General features: G+C 44.2%; 1 protein-coding gene across 1 annotated transcript; it reads left to right on the top strand.

Moving 5' to 3' along the window:
* The first annotated feature begins 319 nt into the window (after positions 1-319).
* On the top strand, positions 320-8,406 carry RALA (v-ral simian leukemia viral oncogene homolog A (ras related)). The gene is made up of 4 exons (XM_010161078.1): positions 320-477; positions 1,291-1,499; positions 5,448-5,622; positions 8,223-8,406. Exons 1-4 carry the CDS (start codon positions 364-366, stop codon positions 8,343-8,345), a joined length of 621 nt encoding a protein of 206 aa, XP_010159380.1. The 5' UTR covers positions 320-363; the 3' UTR covers positions 8,346-8,406.
* Positions 8,407-17,320: the final 8,914 nt, after the last annotated feature.

Below are 17,320 nucleotides of genomic sequence, written 5' to 3'. Positions count from 1 at the left end.
AGAATTCTTGACAAATACTGTATCTCTACAAGAAACCACTATTTACCAAATGTAAACCTTCTTTCTTTATTTTTCGTGGATGTTGTGGACTCACTCGTGCTCTTTCCAAATGGTTAAGGCTTTCTTTGCTCGTACTACAAAAAAGATGAGCTTGGTATAATTTGTGGAGTGGCTTTCAGTGAAAAAGCAGATAGCTTTCACTAAAGATAGCAGAACTGAAATTATGTGCTTAGATATGTAGGGATTTAAACCAAATCCACTTTAAACAGTGAATGTGGGAGAGGGAAAGGAAACTAATGAAGCAATATTTTTCTCCTAGATTTTTTTTTCACTTTGTACCTGTGAATCTTCTGCAATCCAAAGATGGCAGCAAATAAGCCTAAAGGACAGAATTCACTGGCTTTACACAAAGTCATCATGGTGGGAAGTGGTGGTGTCGGAAAATCTGCTTTAACACTACAGTTTATGTATGATGAGGTAAGAATCTGCACTAGAAATTATCTGTCTGCTACAGCGTTATTTAAGCATGCACTAATATTTATTTTCTGCAATGTTCTAAATGCATATGATGTGGTATCAAAGTCAGCAATTAAATTGAGCAAAAATATTTGTTGAGATCAGTGATTTGCCCTCTAGATATCTGTGAAGACAAAATTTGATGTTTTCTAGACTTCTCAGCAATTAGATGCTCCATCATATTGTCAGTATATTTTGTCATTGGTCCCTAGAGCTATTAGAACTTACTTAAGCGAAGCAGCTTTGAGCTATAACACCTAGGTGCGTTGCGTGATGCCTGGAATGATGACCAATTTTTAACATGTTCTTCATGCTGCTGTTGAAGAGAGAAAAGAAAATCTGCTCCTTGTTTCCTTTTCTCTTTTTTTTTTCCAGTGAAAGTCATTGTTTTTTATTAAGGGCAGAAGTTACTGCTTCAGCGCTCCTTAAAAATTGGTACTAAATATATTCCAAGTCGGGACTGCCCGAGAGCATAACGGAGCGCAGCCAGATGTTGTGCTTCACCAGAAGCAGAGGCTTGGGTGGTGCACAGACACTGACGTTTTGCAGTTACCTCTAAAATTTCCTTGCAGTGGCAGAAGAAAGTAAAAGCCTAAACTGTTTGGGCTGACGGAGAGCCTGCTTTAACTATCAGTCATTTGAGTACTTCACATTGCCTAAATACATACGCTTACGTAGGAGCTGCTGTAACCAGATGTTTGTTATATCCTTATATGAAATAGAAGCATTTGCCTTGTACCGGCATGATTTCATACCATGAAGGTTTTTTCCTAGTTTGTTGAAGATTATGAGCCCACCAAAGCAGACAGCTACAGGAAAAAGGTGGTTCTGGATGGGGAAGAAGTCCAAATTGATATCTTGGACACAGCTGGGCAAGAGGACTATGCTGCAATTAGAGACAACTACTTCCGGAGTGGAGAAGGCTTTCTCTGCGTCTTCTCCATCACAGAGCTGGAATCCTTTGCAGCGACTGCAGACTTCAGGTAAGGTACAAGGCAAGATAATTATTCTAATTACGGTGAGATAATTAAGTGATGTGTTTTGTTCGGTTTGTAATATGCGCATGATAGTCCAGATTGGATGAGAGCTCTTACGGGGGTCACACAGTGTTTTGAACAGATGCCTAGCCATGCCTCTGCTATCTGTACCGCTTCAGATATCTACGCTGCTGCGTTGCTGAATACCGACTCGGCTATTGCCACAGCAGATACATAGCAACCTTCAGAAGGCTTCTGCCCTTTGTAAATCAGTGTTTCTTGGCACTTGTGCTAAGGAGAGGCATTTGTGGGCAGGCATTCTGCTATCTGAAGTAATGAGTCTCAGAAAAATTGCTTATAGACTGTATGGTTGCATTTAATAGATGTACGATACCATGTATTCCCAGGGTTGTCTTTTTTTAGTTTTTGCTTCATATAGAGGATTATGTTATGTTTCTCTTAACTTGTGAAACACCGTCTGGAGCAGAAGGACAGCCATAGCGTGTCCAGCTGTTTTATGCTAGAATACTTCATGGTTGTAAAGGTGATGTGACCAGATTCCAGTTGAAAACTGCACAGAACCACCAGGTCTGGTGATGGCTGCCTGCAGTCTTAGTTGTGGTGAAGAATGCACATTGTGTTCTGGGAGAGTGAAATGCATAGTATCAACAGCACCAATCTTTCTACCTCTCAAAGACGATTTTATGAACAACGGTGATGAGAAGTATCATAGAATCACAGAATGGTTTGGGTTGGAAGGGACCTTAAAGACCATCCAGTTCCAACCCCCCTGCCATGGGCAGGGACACCTTCCACTAGACCAGGTTGCTCCAAGCCTCATCCAGCCTGGCCTTGGACACTTCCAGGGATGGGGCATCCACAGCTTCTCTGGGCAACCTGTGCCAGTGCCTCCCCACCCTCTCCGGGAAGAACTTCTTCCTGATATCCAATCTAAACCTCCCCACTTTCAGTTTAAACCCCTTACCCCTTGTCCTGTCACTCCAGACCCTTGTAAAAAGTCCCCCCCAGCTTCCTTGTAGCCCCTTCAGGCACTGGAAGGTCCTATAAGGTCTCCCTGGAGCCTTCTCTTCTCCAGGCTGAACAAGCCCAGCTCTCTCTTTGAATATTCTTTGAATATTCTGTAGTATCCATGCATGTTGTGTAAAGGCCTGCTGTAAATCTGTGTCTTCAGTTTTCTTGGATGGAATTTTTCTCTGAAAGATACTGATGTAAATTTTTGAATTTACAAGACCAGAAGTTCTGCACAGCATTCACCCTTCCCATCAAAGTCAGTATTTTACTTAATAAGGAGCAATGTGGTGAAAACAAAATTTGGAATGGGTTCTTTCTGGTTTAATAAAGGTTTAAGGGATAGGGTTTAAGATGCTTTTCAGGCACGCAGCATATGAAAACCCTTATAATGGTAAGAGGGCATTAAGCAGTCAGCAGTATGTTACAGGTATTTAATTTTGGCTGAGAGAGAAAGGCTATTGAAGTTATTATGATAGCTGTATTAAAAAAGGACCAAAGAGACCAGAAATATTTTGACCAGTTCAAAGTGTAGTGCAGGAGGGTAGTAACCTTTGTGTTAAAAATAAGGAAACAAACATAAAAGAAGTTATCTGCATTCCACTGAAATAAGGTTTCTCAGAGATGCTGTCACAGTTCAACTTAATTAGCACCAAGTATCAGAATTTGTTTAGTATCATCTCTAAGGGAGGAGGAAGAGTTATGGAGAGGGGGAAAAAGTGAGGTTTTTCCTCTTCTGGTGTTTTATTTGTGCTGTATGTGGGGCAGGGCAGGCCTTGAGTGGTTTGCAGGCTTATGCTAGGCATTGTCAATCCAGGAGGACTATTTAGTCCTCTAAGCTCCTCTAAGGTGCAAAATGACCTACTGAAATCTGTTTAAAATCCTGTTAACGCTTCAAAGCACATGATCTTCTCTGGCTCTAGTAAAAGTCCTACTTTTCCAGTAAAGGTGAGTGCACACAATACACGTGCTGAAACAGCAAAAATGGAAGGGAAAAAAACCCACCCTCAATGGAGAGATTAAAACTGCCCAGTCCCCAAGTACCTTTCAAGTTGCTCTTGAAAGTGTAGAAGCCTACATGCTGAGATGCGACTGGGAACAAGTGCATTCTTTCTGCTCTGTGTAAAAGTAACCTGTATCGCCTGAAGGTACACTCAAAGCACTGTTGGCCTTGCTGAGCAGGCGAGGGAAAATACTGCTTAAGAGATACTGAAGAAAGTGACAAGAAAAATTTGGATGTTAGATTTTTTTTTTTTTTCTGTGGAATTTTGCTCTGCTGGAACAGCAATACTCCAACAGGAGAACTGTGCACTGCTATTCAGTGTCCTCAGTGAGGTATCTGGTGTGCTCTTGAAACACTATTGCTCCACATTTTTTTTTCAGTAGAAAGCATACCTGCAGTGACTAAACTTTTAAATATTTGAAAGGCAGTTTGATAAAACATGGTCTTGCTTTGAGCAGAATTAGTCTGGCTCTAATGATTTTTGTAAGTTCTAGACTTCAAACTGCCATGTCACTAATCAGGTATTTCTTGTTTAGGAGATAGCAGTCATCAGAAGGGACTCAAAGGAGCGTGTTGTCACCTGGGTTGCTGTTAGATTAGCTCTTTATGTGGTGAAATTGTTTGGCATCGCCTGACCCAAGCGACCGGTTTTTAACAGTATTCTTATTTGCACAGATAGAGCAGCAACGCCCTGACTTTTCTTCTGGCCACCCATCCTAGCCCACTGACTAATCAAACTGGTTTTGGATAGCTGCAGACCCTGTTAGAACATTTGCACTGGTATTTGTAAGGGAGAGGAGGAATGTTGCTTTAATTATACCCCAGAGATGAATGTGGTCTTACAAGCTGCCTTGGTTTAAAAAAAAATATATATATATAAGAAAATCTAATTGCACTTTAAGCCCTGTGGGTAAACTTCCACAACTGGAGTGTGTGCTGCCCAGAGCTTTTTATAACCGCAGGAGGATCCTGCCATACACCAAATAAGGGCCCTTCAGAGTATCAATTACTTAATTCTCTTCAGTTTCTCTCCATTCAGCTTTAAATCTGTCAATAGGTTTCACCTCAGCCAACAAAGGGAATTTGTTTCTGTGTGCTTTTTGTTGATCTTGCAGAAATTGCTCTGTGATAGAGGGCTATGTTTCACCACTAACTTCATACTCCTTTCTGAAACAAAATCCCTCTTCTGGGAAAACTCTTCTTCCTGCTACTTTTAATGCATTTCTAATTAGAAGAAAACTTTCATTATTTTTTTCAGTGTTGAAGACAAAGGGTAATGGGTTTAAATTGAAAGTGGGGAGGTTTAGATTGGATATCAGGAAGAAGTTCTTCACGGAGAGGGTGGGGAGGCACTGGGACAGGTTGCCCAGAGAAGCTGTGGATGCCCCATCCCTGGCAGTGTCCAAGGCCAGGCTGGATGAGGCTTGGAGCAACCTGGTCTAGTGGAAGGTGTCCCTGCCCATGGCAGGGGAGTTGGGACTAGATGGTCTTTAAGGTCCCTTCCAACCCAAACCATTCTATGGTTCTATGAATTGAGTGCAAAACTGAAGTTTGGGAAGCTTAAAAATGGTAATCACAAATAGTAATATAAGGACAATGGTAAATGCTCTCAAGTAACACCTTTAGTAAAAGGAATGACTTTATTAAGAGAAATTCTCACCTAAAACAATCCTGTTCTACTCTTTCAGTTTCTTACTGACTCACCTCTTTCCTTCCTGGAGGACTAGTTGTCTGTCTTCATCCTGTATAATGTCATAATGAGGTTTAAGATTTTACTGTTACATAAGTTTCATAAAAGGAATAAGTGGGTTTTCACTGTAAGATGGAAGAGTATTTAGTCCAAGTTCTTTGTGTTCTAAAAATAGTACCCCATGGAAAGCTTAATTTTCTTTTTTTTTTTTTTTCTTTTTCTTTTTCTCCAGGGAGCAGATCTTAAGAGTAAAAGAAGATGAGAATGTTCCTTTTTTGCTAGTTGGTAACAAATCAGATTTGGAAGATAAAAGGCAAGTTTCTGTAGAGGAAGCAAAAAACAGAGCTGATCAGTGGAATGTTAACTATGTGGAAACTTCTGCAAAAACACGAGCTAACGTTGACAAGGTAATAACTGGCCTCTCTGTACAAAGAATGTCTCCATCAGTGTTTCCTTCCTTTCCACGGGTTGTACTCTCTATGTTCATTATTTTAGCAATTATCTCTGTTAAATTTGAGTCAGATACTTTTATCCCTTAGCTCGTGAGGTGTGCGTGACTATGTGAGTTTGTGGAGAACAGCGAAGGCGTTAGGCATAACAAGTTCATCCCATCCTGAACTGCAAGGAGTCGCTACACAAGACATTGTACAAGACCTTATTTCATTACAAATCCCTTGAGGCAGCTGTTTTGGCCTAGGCTTCTTACTGCGTTTTCTGTAACTAGAAGACTGTCCAGTGCTTCTGAACAGTGAGGAATGCTGTCTTATCCTCACCTGGACTAAAACAGCTAACAGAAGTAGGTGAGGAAGCAAATCGGAGCCTTCTGCCCTCACCCAAGCAGATGCCTGGTTGTGTGTTCCTTCAGTGGAGAATGATGAACCCTTTTAAGGTCTGAACAGCCTAGAAGTGCCTTGTGCCTTTTTGGGGTAAAACCTCATTCAGAAGCTCATGAGATAAGAGACAGAGAATCTTTGTCTCCAAGAAGATATATTATTGATTTGTAAGTATTTCAGCTATAGCTCTAAAAGCCAGGATTTCTTGGAATACAGAATTCAGAATAACTCTCAGCCTTGTAGACTGAAGAGTAACAGATGTGTGGCAAAAGAAGTAGTTTAGTTCAATGTGACAACCTTTCAGAAATATTGAGAGACTTGATCACGCATTGAAAAATTCTCTTATTCTGTAAAAAATCTGTACATATGACCACTCAGTTGCAGCATGACAGCTGTAATGTGAGTTCTCATCTGCAATAAATTAAAAACTTGACTGTTGTCTGCTATCAGTTGTCTTCCTGAAGAAATTGATTGTTCAGTACTACAGTAAGGAATTCACACTGTTTTGTAGAGAAAGTTAAGTCAGTTAAATGCAGCAGAACTCAATCTCATTGATACAGCTCTGGTATTGTTATTAAAACAACTACATCTTTAAATTTTGGTGCATGATAGCAGTTAACATCTGTCTATTACAGTCATGTAGAAATTCCCACCTCTTCAAAACCTGCTTCACTACCATTTAGCAGCTAGGGAAAAAGTATGTGTGCATGGATTTTTTTTTTTTATACAGTTGTCTCATCACATTTTACACACACATGGTAGGCTACTACAAGTTTCTTTCTGGAGCTGGTGGCTTTATGGATCCAGATTAGCACGTATCATACAGAATTAATGTTTGATAGGCCATAAATGAGGCTTTTTTGGCACAAGTAAATACCAAGCATTAGTTACTTGGAGCAACTGAAGTTACTGTTCTACAAGAAACCTGGCTTCTCTGAATTCCTGAATAGTGGGTTTGCTCAGCTGGGGAGACTTGGCTTCCAGTCGCTTTGGTAAAGGTGACCCACTCAGCATCATCTCAGGAGGTTACACACCACAGGAGCTAAATGCTGTAGTACAGTACCAGCGGTCAAGAAAGTTGACCATGCAGCTGGGCCCACGTTTAAGTGCAAGGAAGTAACTTAGTGCACATCTAGGAATCTGAAGGCAATCCTGTTTCTTGACAGCAGTGTTTAGTTACATTGATTCTCTTTGGATCCTGTGTAATGAAGGTTGATGCTTTTGCTGCAATCAATACGAGATTAGTGTCATTGCAAATAAAAACCTACTGAGGTCTGTTGGAGCTTTTTGGCCCGTGCACTGGTGTATTTCACAGAAATGGATCAACTTCCCTGACACAGATGTCTGAGAACATCTCCTGAGAGAGAAAACTCTTAGAATTGCTCAACTGATTTCCTAAAAAAAAAATTATAAAGATGAAATGATTATTCACTGTCACCTCCTGCGAGTCAAGATCATCTTTTAAATGAGTAAAGTAGCTCTAACCAGTCCGGTCATAAAGCCTTAACTGGCAGTAGGATCTGTCTGAAGTTGTCGATATATTTCCAGCTTTGTCTGTTTCCTACTAAGCCACTTGGTGAAAATGAAGCTCATGTGTATTTTGAGATTACCTGATCTAAAAAATTGTTTATGTAGTTGTATGATAACTTTGCTTTAAAGGAAATGCTGATTCCTTCCCCGCCCCAGTCTTTGTGTTTAGACTTGCACCATGAGACATACTGACCACAAAATTGTTCAGTGTATGCTACTGCTCCACTAATATGTTTCTAGAATTGGATGTTACATTTTTCAGCCTTTAGAGCCCATCGCTGAAAATACACGAAACGTAAACCGATTCCCTCAAGTCTCCTCAGTAAGGTGTAGATAATGCATTTAAAAAATATTGCCTAGTGATGAGACTCTTCTTTCAGTCCTTATGGAAAATTGTGTGACAGGATACATAAGCAAACATCCAAAAGTCAGGGAACAGGGTGGTACCATGAAAGAAGCAGGATTGCATGATGTCATCTTGGCCCTCAAAACCAGTGAGAGACTTGTTGGATTAGTTTGCTCAAACTGGTTGTGTATAATTGACTCAATTCTAAAAAAACTGAAGTGGGTCTCGTCAGCGATAGGTTAAATTAACTCACATGTCTGATTGGTTTTGTATTTATGTTCTTGTGTCTTTTTTTTAGGTGTTTTTCGATTTAATGAGAGAAATTAGAGCCAGAAAAATGGAAGACAGCAAAGAAAAGAATGGGAAGAAGAAAAGAAAAAGCCTAGCCAAGAGGATCAGAGAAAGATGTTGCATTTTATAATCAAAACCCTGAATTCCTTTCCTACTCTGACCATACTAATGAAACCCATAATTTATAAGCATGCCTTTGAAGGCTCAAGTGACTGAAATTACTCTAACATGTTGGAAATTTTAATGTACCACTAAAAGCATGAATTGGAGCTGCACTGAAAGTCAAATTCACTGAAAAAAAAAAAAAAAGAATGATGTGGCTTCAAGAGAAGCAAAGTTCAGTCCATTTCAAAATTGCCTACCTTCTCACATTTCTTCTGAATGTAGTGTTTCATGGGCAGTCTTTAATAGTGAACGGAGGGGGGAAGCATTACTTCGTGGATTCTTGTAAAGCATACTTTTTTTTTTATCACTGGTAATTGTCAATTCTTCTGTCTTTTGTTGCCTTGAAAATTACAGTTGTGAACGTGATACCTAACGAAGCGGTACGCAGTCGTTTTGCCGTGGGGTTATGCAAATTAGAGAAGAATAATGTATACGCGAACAGTTACGTTGGGGGGAGAAAATGAGATGTGGTTGTGCATTACCTGATTAACCTAGAAGAGTGATGTAATCGTATTCATGGAAACATTTGAATATGCCTTAATTTTAAGACCTAAACATAGCAGGTTGTTTAATCAAGGGTGTGTTTTCAACTCGGCTGCGCGGAGGCTGTCCCCGCGCATCGGTGCGGGACCGCCCTCTCCGCCGAGCGCGGTTCTGGGAATGCTTTCGCTCACTAGCTGTCTGCTAGCGGTGTCTGTTCTCTGAATGTGTGCCATACTCCAGTGTTGTGAATAATGCAGCGCATGTTCTGCCATCTGTAACGTGGTAAACGATACGGTATCTTCCAGCTGAAAGGTCAGAATACACGCAAGACTGAAATCCTAAGCCTATGGCACATCTGAGCCTGGAATTGTTGTTTAAAGCTTACGTGCTGATCCCTTGAAATGTCCCTTTGCAAGTAGAATTGGGTGTTTGGGGTTTTTTTTGTTTTTTGTTTAGATGTTCCTCAGGTTTTAATTCCCTGGAGTTGGGTGGAGCTGATGCAGTAGCGCCGGTGTGTTTCGAGTTAAGATGTTGTCCGGGAAATTCTGGTGTCACCGGGTTCATTTCTTCTGCGTCCCTAACGCTACAGTGTGCTACGCTGAAGCTCTTTGCAGGTTTTGTGCTGTTTAGTTGATGTTGATTTTTCAAATGGGGAACATGGTAGCTACTTTTTTCTAGTTGACGTTGGTATGAAACAATCAAACCTGCTTTGCAATAGGGGAACGTTTACCACCTGCATCCAAAAGCCCCAAACAGAACATGCTGCCTCAGTTGCTTCAGAACAGCAAGAATACTAGCACATGGTTAGTATGCTGCAAGCTTGACCTAAAAATATACCGGGAGGTTTGAGGGTTGTGGACTCCTCTGGGGTGAGACAGGCTTGATCAATTCCACATGCTGTTACACTTTTTCTACATGTGCAAGCCGGTAACTGACAGTTTCAAACGTGCTCAAGCAAACTAGGTAACAAATATTTAACTCCCATCCTAACAGACATTTTAGGAACTCGAGTCTTAGAAGTTATATTTGTCATGTTAAATATTTATCAATAGGGATTTTGTATGTGTATTTAAGTAGACTGCCAAGTGCAGAATTAAAGTTACTCACGTAACTGTGGCAAATAAGCCAGTCTTCATCTTACTGTGTACTCATTTGGGTCTATTTAGCCAGGGAGTCTAACCACTAACATTGTGACTTTGCTTTGGAACCTGTATACTGGGAACTGAGGTGTTATGAAGCCACTGGACACGTGAAACTTGTCTTGGCTGATGCCTTATCCTGTCCTTTTTATTTGCTATTTGAGCCATTGAAATATGAATAAACTTCAATTTTTTTAAGTACTTGTGCGGTGTTGATTGCTAGCTGTGTTATCGATGAACTTCGCTGCAGCTGATGCCACTTGTCGAGCAGTTAAACCTAAATATCCCAGTAGCCTTCTTCATGGGTGCGAACGAAATCGTAGATTAAACCTAATTAGTCTGATCAAAAGCCACTTTGTAAAAGCCGAGAGTGTGCCTTTTATTCACAGCTAATTTATCCCTACTTGCAATAACAAAGCATGTCAGAAAACGGGCAAACAGAGGTAAGCTTGTTCCAGAAGTATTTTTCCATAAGAATAGAAACTTAGATTAAAAAAAACAACCAAACAAAACCCCAAAAAAACCAAAACACCAAATAAAAACACACCCACAAAACCAAACTACCAACCCCCTCAAAAAAACCCAACACCCAACCTACCTAACAGCCTACATACATTTTAGATAATAAAATAAAAATGCATTCCAAGTCATTTTGGTTTAGCACACTTGGGGAGAACATGTGCTTTCTCGGCTTGCAGGGAATGTAGTTCAAACTTGTAGAATTTGGGTATACTTTGAGAGAGTCTTGGTGGCTAAGCAACCTGTGGTCGGTTTGGTTCTTCCCAGAGAGGGTGGTGAGGCACTGGAACAGGTTGCCCAGAGAAGCTGTGGATGCCCCATCCCTGGAAGTGTCCAAGGCCAGGCTGGATGAGGCTTGGAGCAACCTGGTCTAGTGGAAGGTGTCCCTGCCCATGGCAGGGGGGTTGGTACTTGATGGTCTTTAAGGTCCCTTCCAACCCAAACCAGTCTGTGATTCTATGATTCTATGGTGGCTTCTGTAGCCTCCTGATGAGCACGCAGGGTTTCAGCAGTTTTCTGTGACTCTTCTGAAGCGGCACTGAGGCGTGCAGGAGGTGCTTTCCCATTCGCAGAGACCTTGTTGACGACGGAGTAGTGCACAGAACGAGCCCTCTGGCAATTCCAGGGGCAATCCTAACGTGATAAAATACACGGTGTATGTGAGCCTTACGCTCGCTACGTCCACCCGCAGGAACCAAGTATTTTACCTGTGAGCATGTGAAGCAGGCTTACTGAGAATCTCGGGTTCCTTTTCAGGACACCAAGCTTTGCAACCATCCTCCGGTTCCGGAGTCGGTAGATGTTCTCTACACGACTTAGTCCAGTGCGGAGCAGCAAGGAGACAGCTGGTGTGGCATGGAGGCATATGATGCGTTTAGCTCTTCTGGAACTGGATCGGGAGGTAAGACTCAACCCCGTTGAGCGGGGACAGCTAATAGTGCACCTTAATTTCTAAACTTTGTCCCGTTGCTGTCAGACACGTTGGCCCTTCGCGCCACGTGGATGCGTAGTCAGTCACGGGCGTAAACTGTGTGTCTTCCCAGGCTTGCTCTTCCCAAATTTTGGCTGTAATTTTTAACTTCAATAAAAGACTGGGTATGTTTTCAAGGGATGACTCATGAAAGAAATCTCTCCTGGCATGATTTTGTGGGATCTTCACCTTGTTACTAAAATGGAATGGTAGGAAAGGTGCCAGCGTTGCTAATACTGGAGTGTAAGCTAATCTTTGATCTACATACGTTGACCACACTGGAATATTTTTGCTTGAAGCTTCCTTGTCAAAGAAATTCTTCACAGAGAGGGTGGTGAGGCACTGGAACAGGTTGCCCAGAGAAGCTGTGGATGCCCCATCCCTGGAAGTGTCCAAGGCCAGGCTGGATGAGGCTTGGAGCAACCTGGTCTAGTGGAAGGTGTCCCTGCCCATGGCAGGGGGGGTGGAACTAGATGGGCTTTAAGGTCCCTTCCAACCCAAACCATTTTGTGATCCTGTGATTCTAAATGCTGGAAGGCATACCACTTGGGATCTGTCCCAAGACAGCTGCCAAGACTCTTTCCACTGGATCTAACCAGCCATTGAACTGGTACAATCCATTCTGGGAAGGCATTCAGAAGACATCATTTGATTTGCGTGTGCCGGGGTGGTGGTTTTGGTTTTATTTTTTTCCAACCTTTTTTTCTTCTGCGCAGAATGGAAAAATACCAAAGTTTAAGTTGTTGGAAAAAACCTGATTTGCCTCCACCATCCTCTTGATTACTATCGCCCTCGGGGATATCTGACACTCGCAGAGCGCGTAATACGTGATACCCCTTGTTGGTGGGACCGTTCCCGTTCTACAGAACTGTTGTGTCTCCCGGGCGCGAACGACAGCGGCAGAATTCAGCTGGCGCGGTGGGCCGGTAGCAGCGTTGGCAGGCTTAGCGCTCTGGTGTCACTCCGATGCCTCCTCCTGCCTCACACGAGGCACTTGCCAGCTTTCTGCACTGGGGTGTGAAGCTGTACATGCTCCGTAAGTCAGTCCAGGGGGGAATAGCTAAAAACCTGAGTGATAAGGTTCCAAACCATCACATCCAATTACGCTTTTCAGCTGTGGTAAGGACGTCCCCAGGCAGCGGGTTTGGCTGAAGGGTTACACACTGAGGTCCTGTCTGCACTGCAGTAGCATGGGAACACGGGATTCTTTGAAAGTGGATAATTGTGTTAAACTGTATATGCAGACATAATTCCCGCGTGTGAAACAAAGATCATTTCGGGAACGATTTACATCTGCCAGGGATTGCCGAAGCCCTTGGGAGTTGAATAACGTGAGACACATCGGAGAAGAGCAGAAGGAAAGACGTGGTGTCGGTGGCATCACAGACCCACAGCTGTGGCTCTGCAGCCCCAGTGCTTGTTCGAGTCTGGGTTCCGCTTTGGGTAGCGCTGCACTACCGTCCCCAGGACAATGCTCTGGTGTTTGCCCGTTTTCTGCTTCGTTAAAAAGCAGAAAACGGGCAAACGCGGTGTTGCACAATAAGGAATGGGCAGAAGGATAGTTTCCAACCTAAAACTGTGTGCTAAGGGTGAGCAGACTCCAGAATGCTCTTCAAAGTGTCAAAATCAGTATTTCATCACGCTGTTGTTTCCATTGCGCTTAGCTAAACGGGGGCAAGGAGGAGGATGATATGTGTTTCATAACATTCCACTGAAGCTCCTTCTATGGGAAATGCTTTGGAAATTTTCATGGGAAAAAAACCATGCCTGTAGCAGGAAGTCTGTTAGGATTATAGTTTCAGTCATTTTTGTATGTCTGCTGCTGGGAATCATGGTTTCAGAGCTCTCGGTTCCTAGGTGGTTTGGTGTTAATTCCAGGGTTAATTTTCCTTAATCCCTTCATTTAAAAAAAGAAGGGTTGGGTGTTTATCGTACTAACCTGATGACACAGCGCTCAGTTCAGCGCACGGTCAGAGGATAGCCACCCATCTCCACGTTCACGGAGGTAAATGAGCCAGGAGAAGGGCGAGGGGCTGGTCTGGGAACAGAATCTTGCTTGCTAATAAAGCAAGGTGGAGAGACCCCTGCTGCAGCAGGTCTGTAAGGAAGGCGAATACAGCTGCATCGGGGTAGGCAGAACGACATCCATCTCCTGGGGTAGTCATGGGTGGCGTGCCTGAGGATACATGGCTTTGAGCAGCGTTTGGAGCTTAGGATTCTTTTGGAACCAGTTTGTTATGTTGGAAATGGGGGAGGAGGGTATTGACCACTTGGAGCAAGTCCAGAGGAGGCCACGAAGATGCTCCGAGGGCTGGAGCCCCTCTGCTATGGGGACAGGCTGAGAGAGTTGGGCTTGTTCAGTCTGGAGAAGAGAAGGCTCCGGGGAGACCTTATAGCGCCTTCCAGTGCCTGAAGGGGCTACAAGGAAGCTGGGGGGGACTTTTTACAAGGGCCCGTAGTGACAGGACAAGGGGTAATGGGGTTAAATTGAAATCAGGGAGGTTTAGATTAGATATCAGGAAGAAATTCTTCACAGAGAGGGTGGTGAGGCACCGGGACAGGTTGCCCCGAGAAGCTGTGGATGCCCCATCCCTGGAAGTGTCCAAGGCCAGGCTGGATGAGGCTTGGAGCAACCTGGTCTAGGGGAAGGTGTCCCTGCCCATGGCAGGGGGGTTGGAACTGGATGGTCTTTAAGGTCCCTTCCAACCCAAACCCTTCTGTGACTCTATGACATACCAGAATACCAATTTAGAAATACATCTCTCTGCTTGCTGAGCTTGGTAGCGATCACATTTTTTCTCCTGATCCATTTCTATTTGGATTTGACCGTATATATGGCAGGAGAGGATAGGGGAAGCTGATTTCTGTGCCGGCTGATGGGAAGGAGTCATCATCCATGGGCAGCCGAGGAGGCACATGGTGGGCAAAAAGAGAAATTGGGAAGTGGCCAGAACCCAGTTGAAAGCTCAGGGGGCCTTTGCAGTGCTTCGGGAGCTAAGACGAGGGGTGGGAACCAGTATTGCGCGCAGTGGGGATGGGAACAAAGCACTGGCGTGCTCTTGCCGCCAAAAGCAAGGTGGGACAAAGAGTCAGCGAGGCCCTGGGAAACACACCCTCTCTGTCCCTCTTCCTGGTGACATCAGTACTGATTTTCAGGTGTTTCTTGTCTAAGTAACAGGCGAGGTAGCACCTGCAGTAGTCTTGGCCCTACGTTTTTTCTGCTCCTCTGCCTTCCTCTTCACAGAGCTTGCTCTCATTCCTCCCTGAAAGGGGAGTAAACAATTGCAGCCTGTGAGCTGCTGCTGATGTTGATGCTGGCTCCTGCGCTTGCGCTGTGAGCATGGAGTGAAAAGAGGTTGGAAGCACGTTGGGGGAAGCCTCACCCACAGACACCATGAGAGCAGTCATGCACGCTTTTGCTGCTGCAGCTCTGGAGGAGGATCTGGGATCTCAAGGTAGCACAGGGTTGTTTTTGAGACCCCACCTGGAGTGCTGCGTCCAGCTGTGGAGCCCCCAACATCAGAAGGATACAGACCGGTTGGAGCGAGTCCAGAGGAGGCCACGGAGATGCTCCGAGGGCTGGAGCCCCTCTGCTATGGGGACAGGCTGAGAGAGTTGGGCTTGTTCAGCCTGGAGAAGAGAAGGCTCCGGGGAGACCTTATAGCACCTTCTAGTGCCTGAAGGGGCTACAAGGAAGCTGGGGGGGACTTTTTACAAGGGCCTGTAGTGACAGGACAAGGGGTAACGGGTTTAAATTGAAAGTGGGGAGGTTTGGATGAGACATCAGGAAGAAGTTCTTCACGGAGAGGGTGGGGAGGCACTGGGACAGGTTGCCCAGAGAAGCTGTGGATGCCCCATCCCTGGAAGTGTCCAAGGCCAGGCTGGATGAGGCCTGGAGCAACCTGGTCTAGTGGAAGGTGTCCCTGCCCATGGCAGGGGGGTTGGAACTAGATGATCTTTAAGGTCCCTTCCAACCCAAACCATTCTGTGATTCTATGATTCAACTGAGCTCAGAACGCCTGGTCTGCTTCTGTTAACAGTTATTTTTGCTTGTTTTGTGAAGAAAAACTTGAGATGGGGTGGAGGATGATTTCAGTGCAACAAAACAGAGGACCTGTTGGCTGAAATGCTGCCAGACTAATGCATTAAATATTAGTCATCTCTAAAGAATGAGTCCGAAACACTAATCCTTCTGTTTTATCTGATAACTGCCAAAATGCCTACTGAAATAGCCTAGGGAAGTGTCAAAAGAGCAGTTAAAAATAATGTACCATGTCTGTGAGTAGCAGTTTGCTGTGGGCGGTTGTAGCTCGGTGTGGGAACTGACTTGAAGGAGGTAGGTGCTAGATGCCCTGAGCTGCCTGTGGCAGACTTACGCTGCGTTTAACGTGAAGGAGGCTTGGAGAATCAGGTTGTCCCCGTGCTGCTAGATGAAGTGTAAATCTTTTCATTCATGAGACAGAGTAGACAGCAGTAAGAATGTGCGACTGCTTCTGGGTTTGCAGCGTTATTTAAATCTGCAATGCAACACAGGTATTTTTCATCATCTTGCCAAAAACTTCATCAGTGATAAATACCTGTTTCCATAGATAAGGTCCCAGGGTGTGGGCGTTATTGAGCAAGACCACATGGTCCTGCAGTGGTCCACAGGACCACCGCAGAGCTGCTCTTCCAATACCGGTTCCCTTTGTTGCGTGCAAAAGAGATCAGGGCGTATTGCATCCTCCTTCAAGAATGGCTGTGACTGTCACCAGGGCAACGCACCACTCTAAATGGGACGATGCCATTGGTCTGTTAAATGCTTCTGTTTGCTACAGTATCAGCAGGTAGAAGAAACCATGATTTAGGGCAAGATCCTTGCCATAAGGTTCGTCTTACAGTTTATAACCCTCTAACCACAAGCACCCTGATGACTAAGGAGCGCAGAAGATGATGTTGGGATGTTTTTCATTCATCTTACATTTCATTTCGATGTTAAGACTTTGATCCTTTTGTGTAGAAAGGGAAATTTAACCTACAAATATTTAAACCTTTCACAATACAATCAGATGATCCCTAGTGCACTCAGAAATACTTACAGCGGTGGGTCATCATTATTTTTAAGCAAAATCAAGAAAGAAGTGGCAAGAAGAAATCACAAGGCTAGTTGTTTCTGCCAGTTGCCTTTGTTCTTCATCTCATAGACCACCAGAACAACTCTGCAGAAAGCTGGCGTGAAGTGCGGTTTGTGAAAGTCTTCTGTGTTCATCCAGCTGAGCTGCGTTTCCACAGGATGGCAAAACCCCACACCTCTGACGCCAGCCAGGCTCAGGATCAAGGTCCCCAGTCTGAAGCGGGACGTGCTCCTCAGGCAAAGGGCAGTTCATTTGACAACCTGTTCATTTCCCCAGGGGTTGTTTTAATTCCTTGTTTTAAATGTTGCAAATGCCTGAGCCGTGTCACCTGGAGGAAGATGCCTGAGAACAGCAGAACTCCATCAGAACAAAGGCTCATCTGGCCCAATCCTCCCTCTCCAAAGGGGCCAACCCTCAGTGTCCAGAGGAGAGCATAGGAGCAGTGCCAGTCTACTTCTAACCCATGCAAGGTTGGTTGTGCAGGAAGGTTGTGACATCACACTCACAGGTGGTTTCAGGTGGGTATATGAAAAGCAAAGTCTCCAAACCTTCTTGGCATGTAGGGCTTCTTAAAGAGAGGCAGTTGCCTTTTAGTGCTGGCTGGCCACCTGGCCAGCCACCTCCTTACCCACATCAGCATTACCAGCAACCACCTTCCGCTGCACTACGTGCCTGCAAAATCCATAGTTCCTCCGAAGGGTGCTGGGGGGAGGGG

Source organism: Eurypyga helias, unplaced genomic scaffold (assembly GCF_000690775.1).
Source record: "Eurypyga helias isolate BGI_N326 unplaced genomic scaffold, ASM69077v1 scaffold8641, whole genome shotgun sequence".
NCBI classification, from domain to species: domain Eukaryota; kingdom Metazoa; phylum Chordata; class Aves; order Eurypygiformes; family Eurypygidae; genus Eurypyga; species Eurypyga helias.
This window is presented reverse-complemented; position numbering and strand designations above follow the sequence as displayed.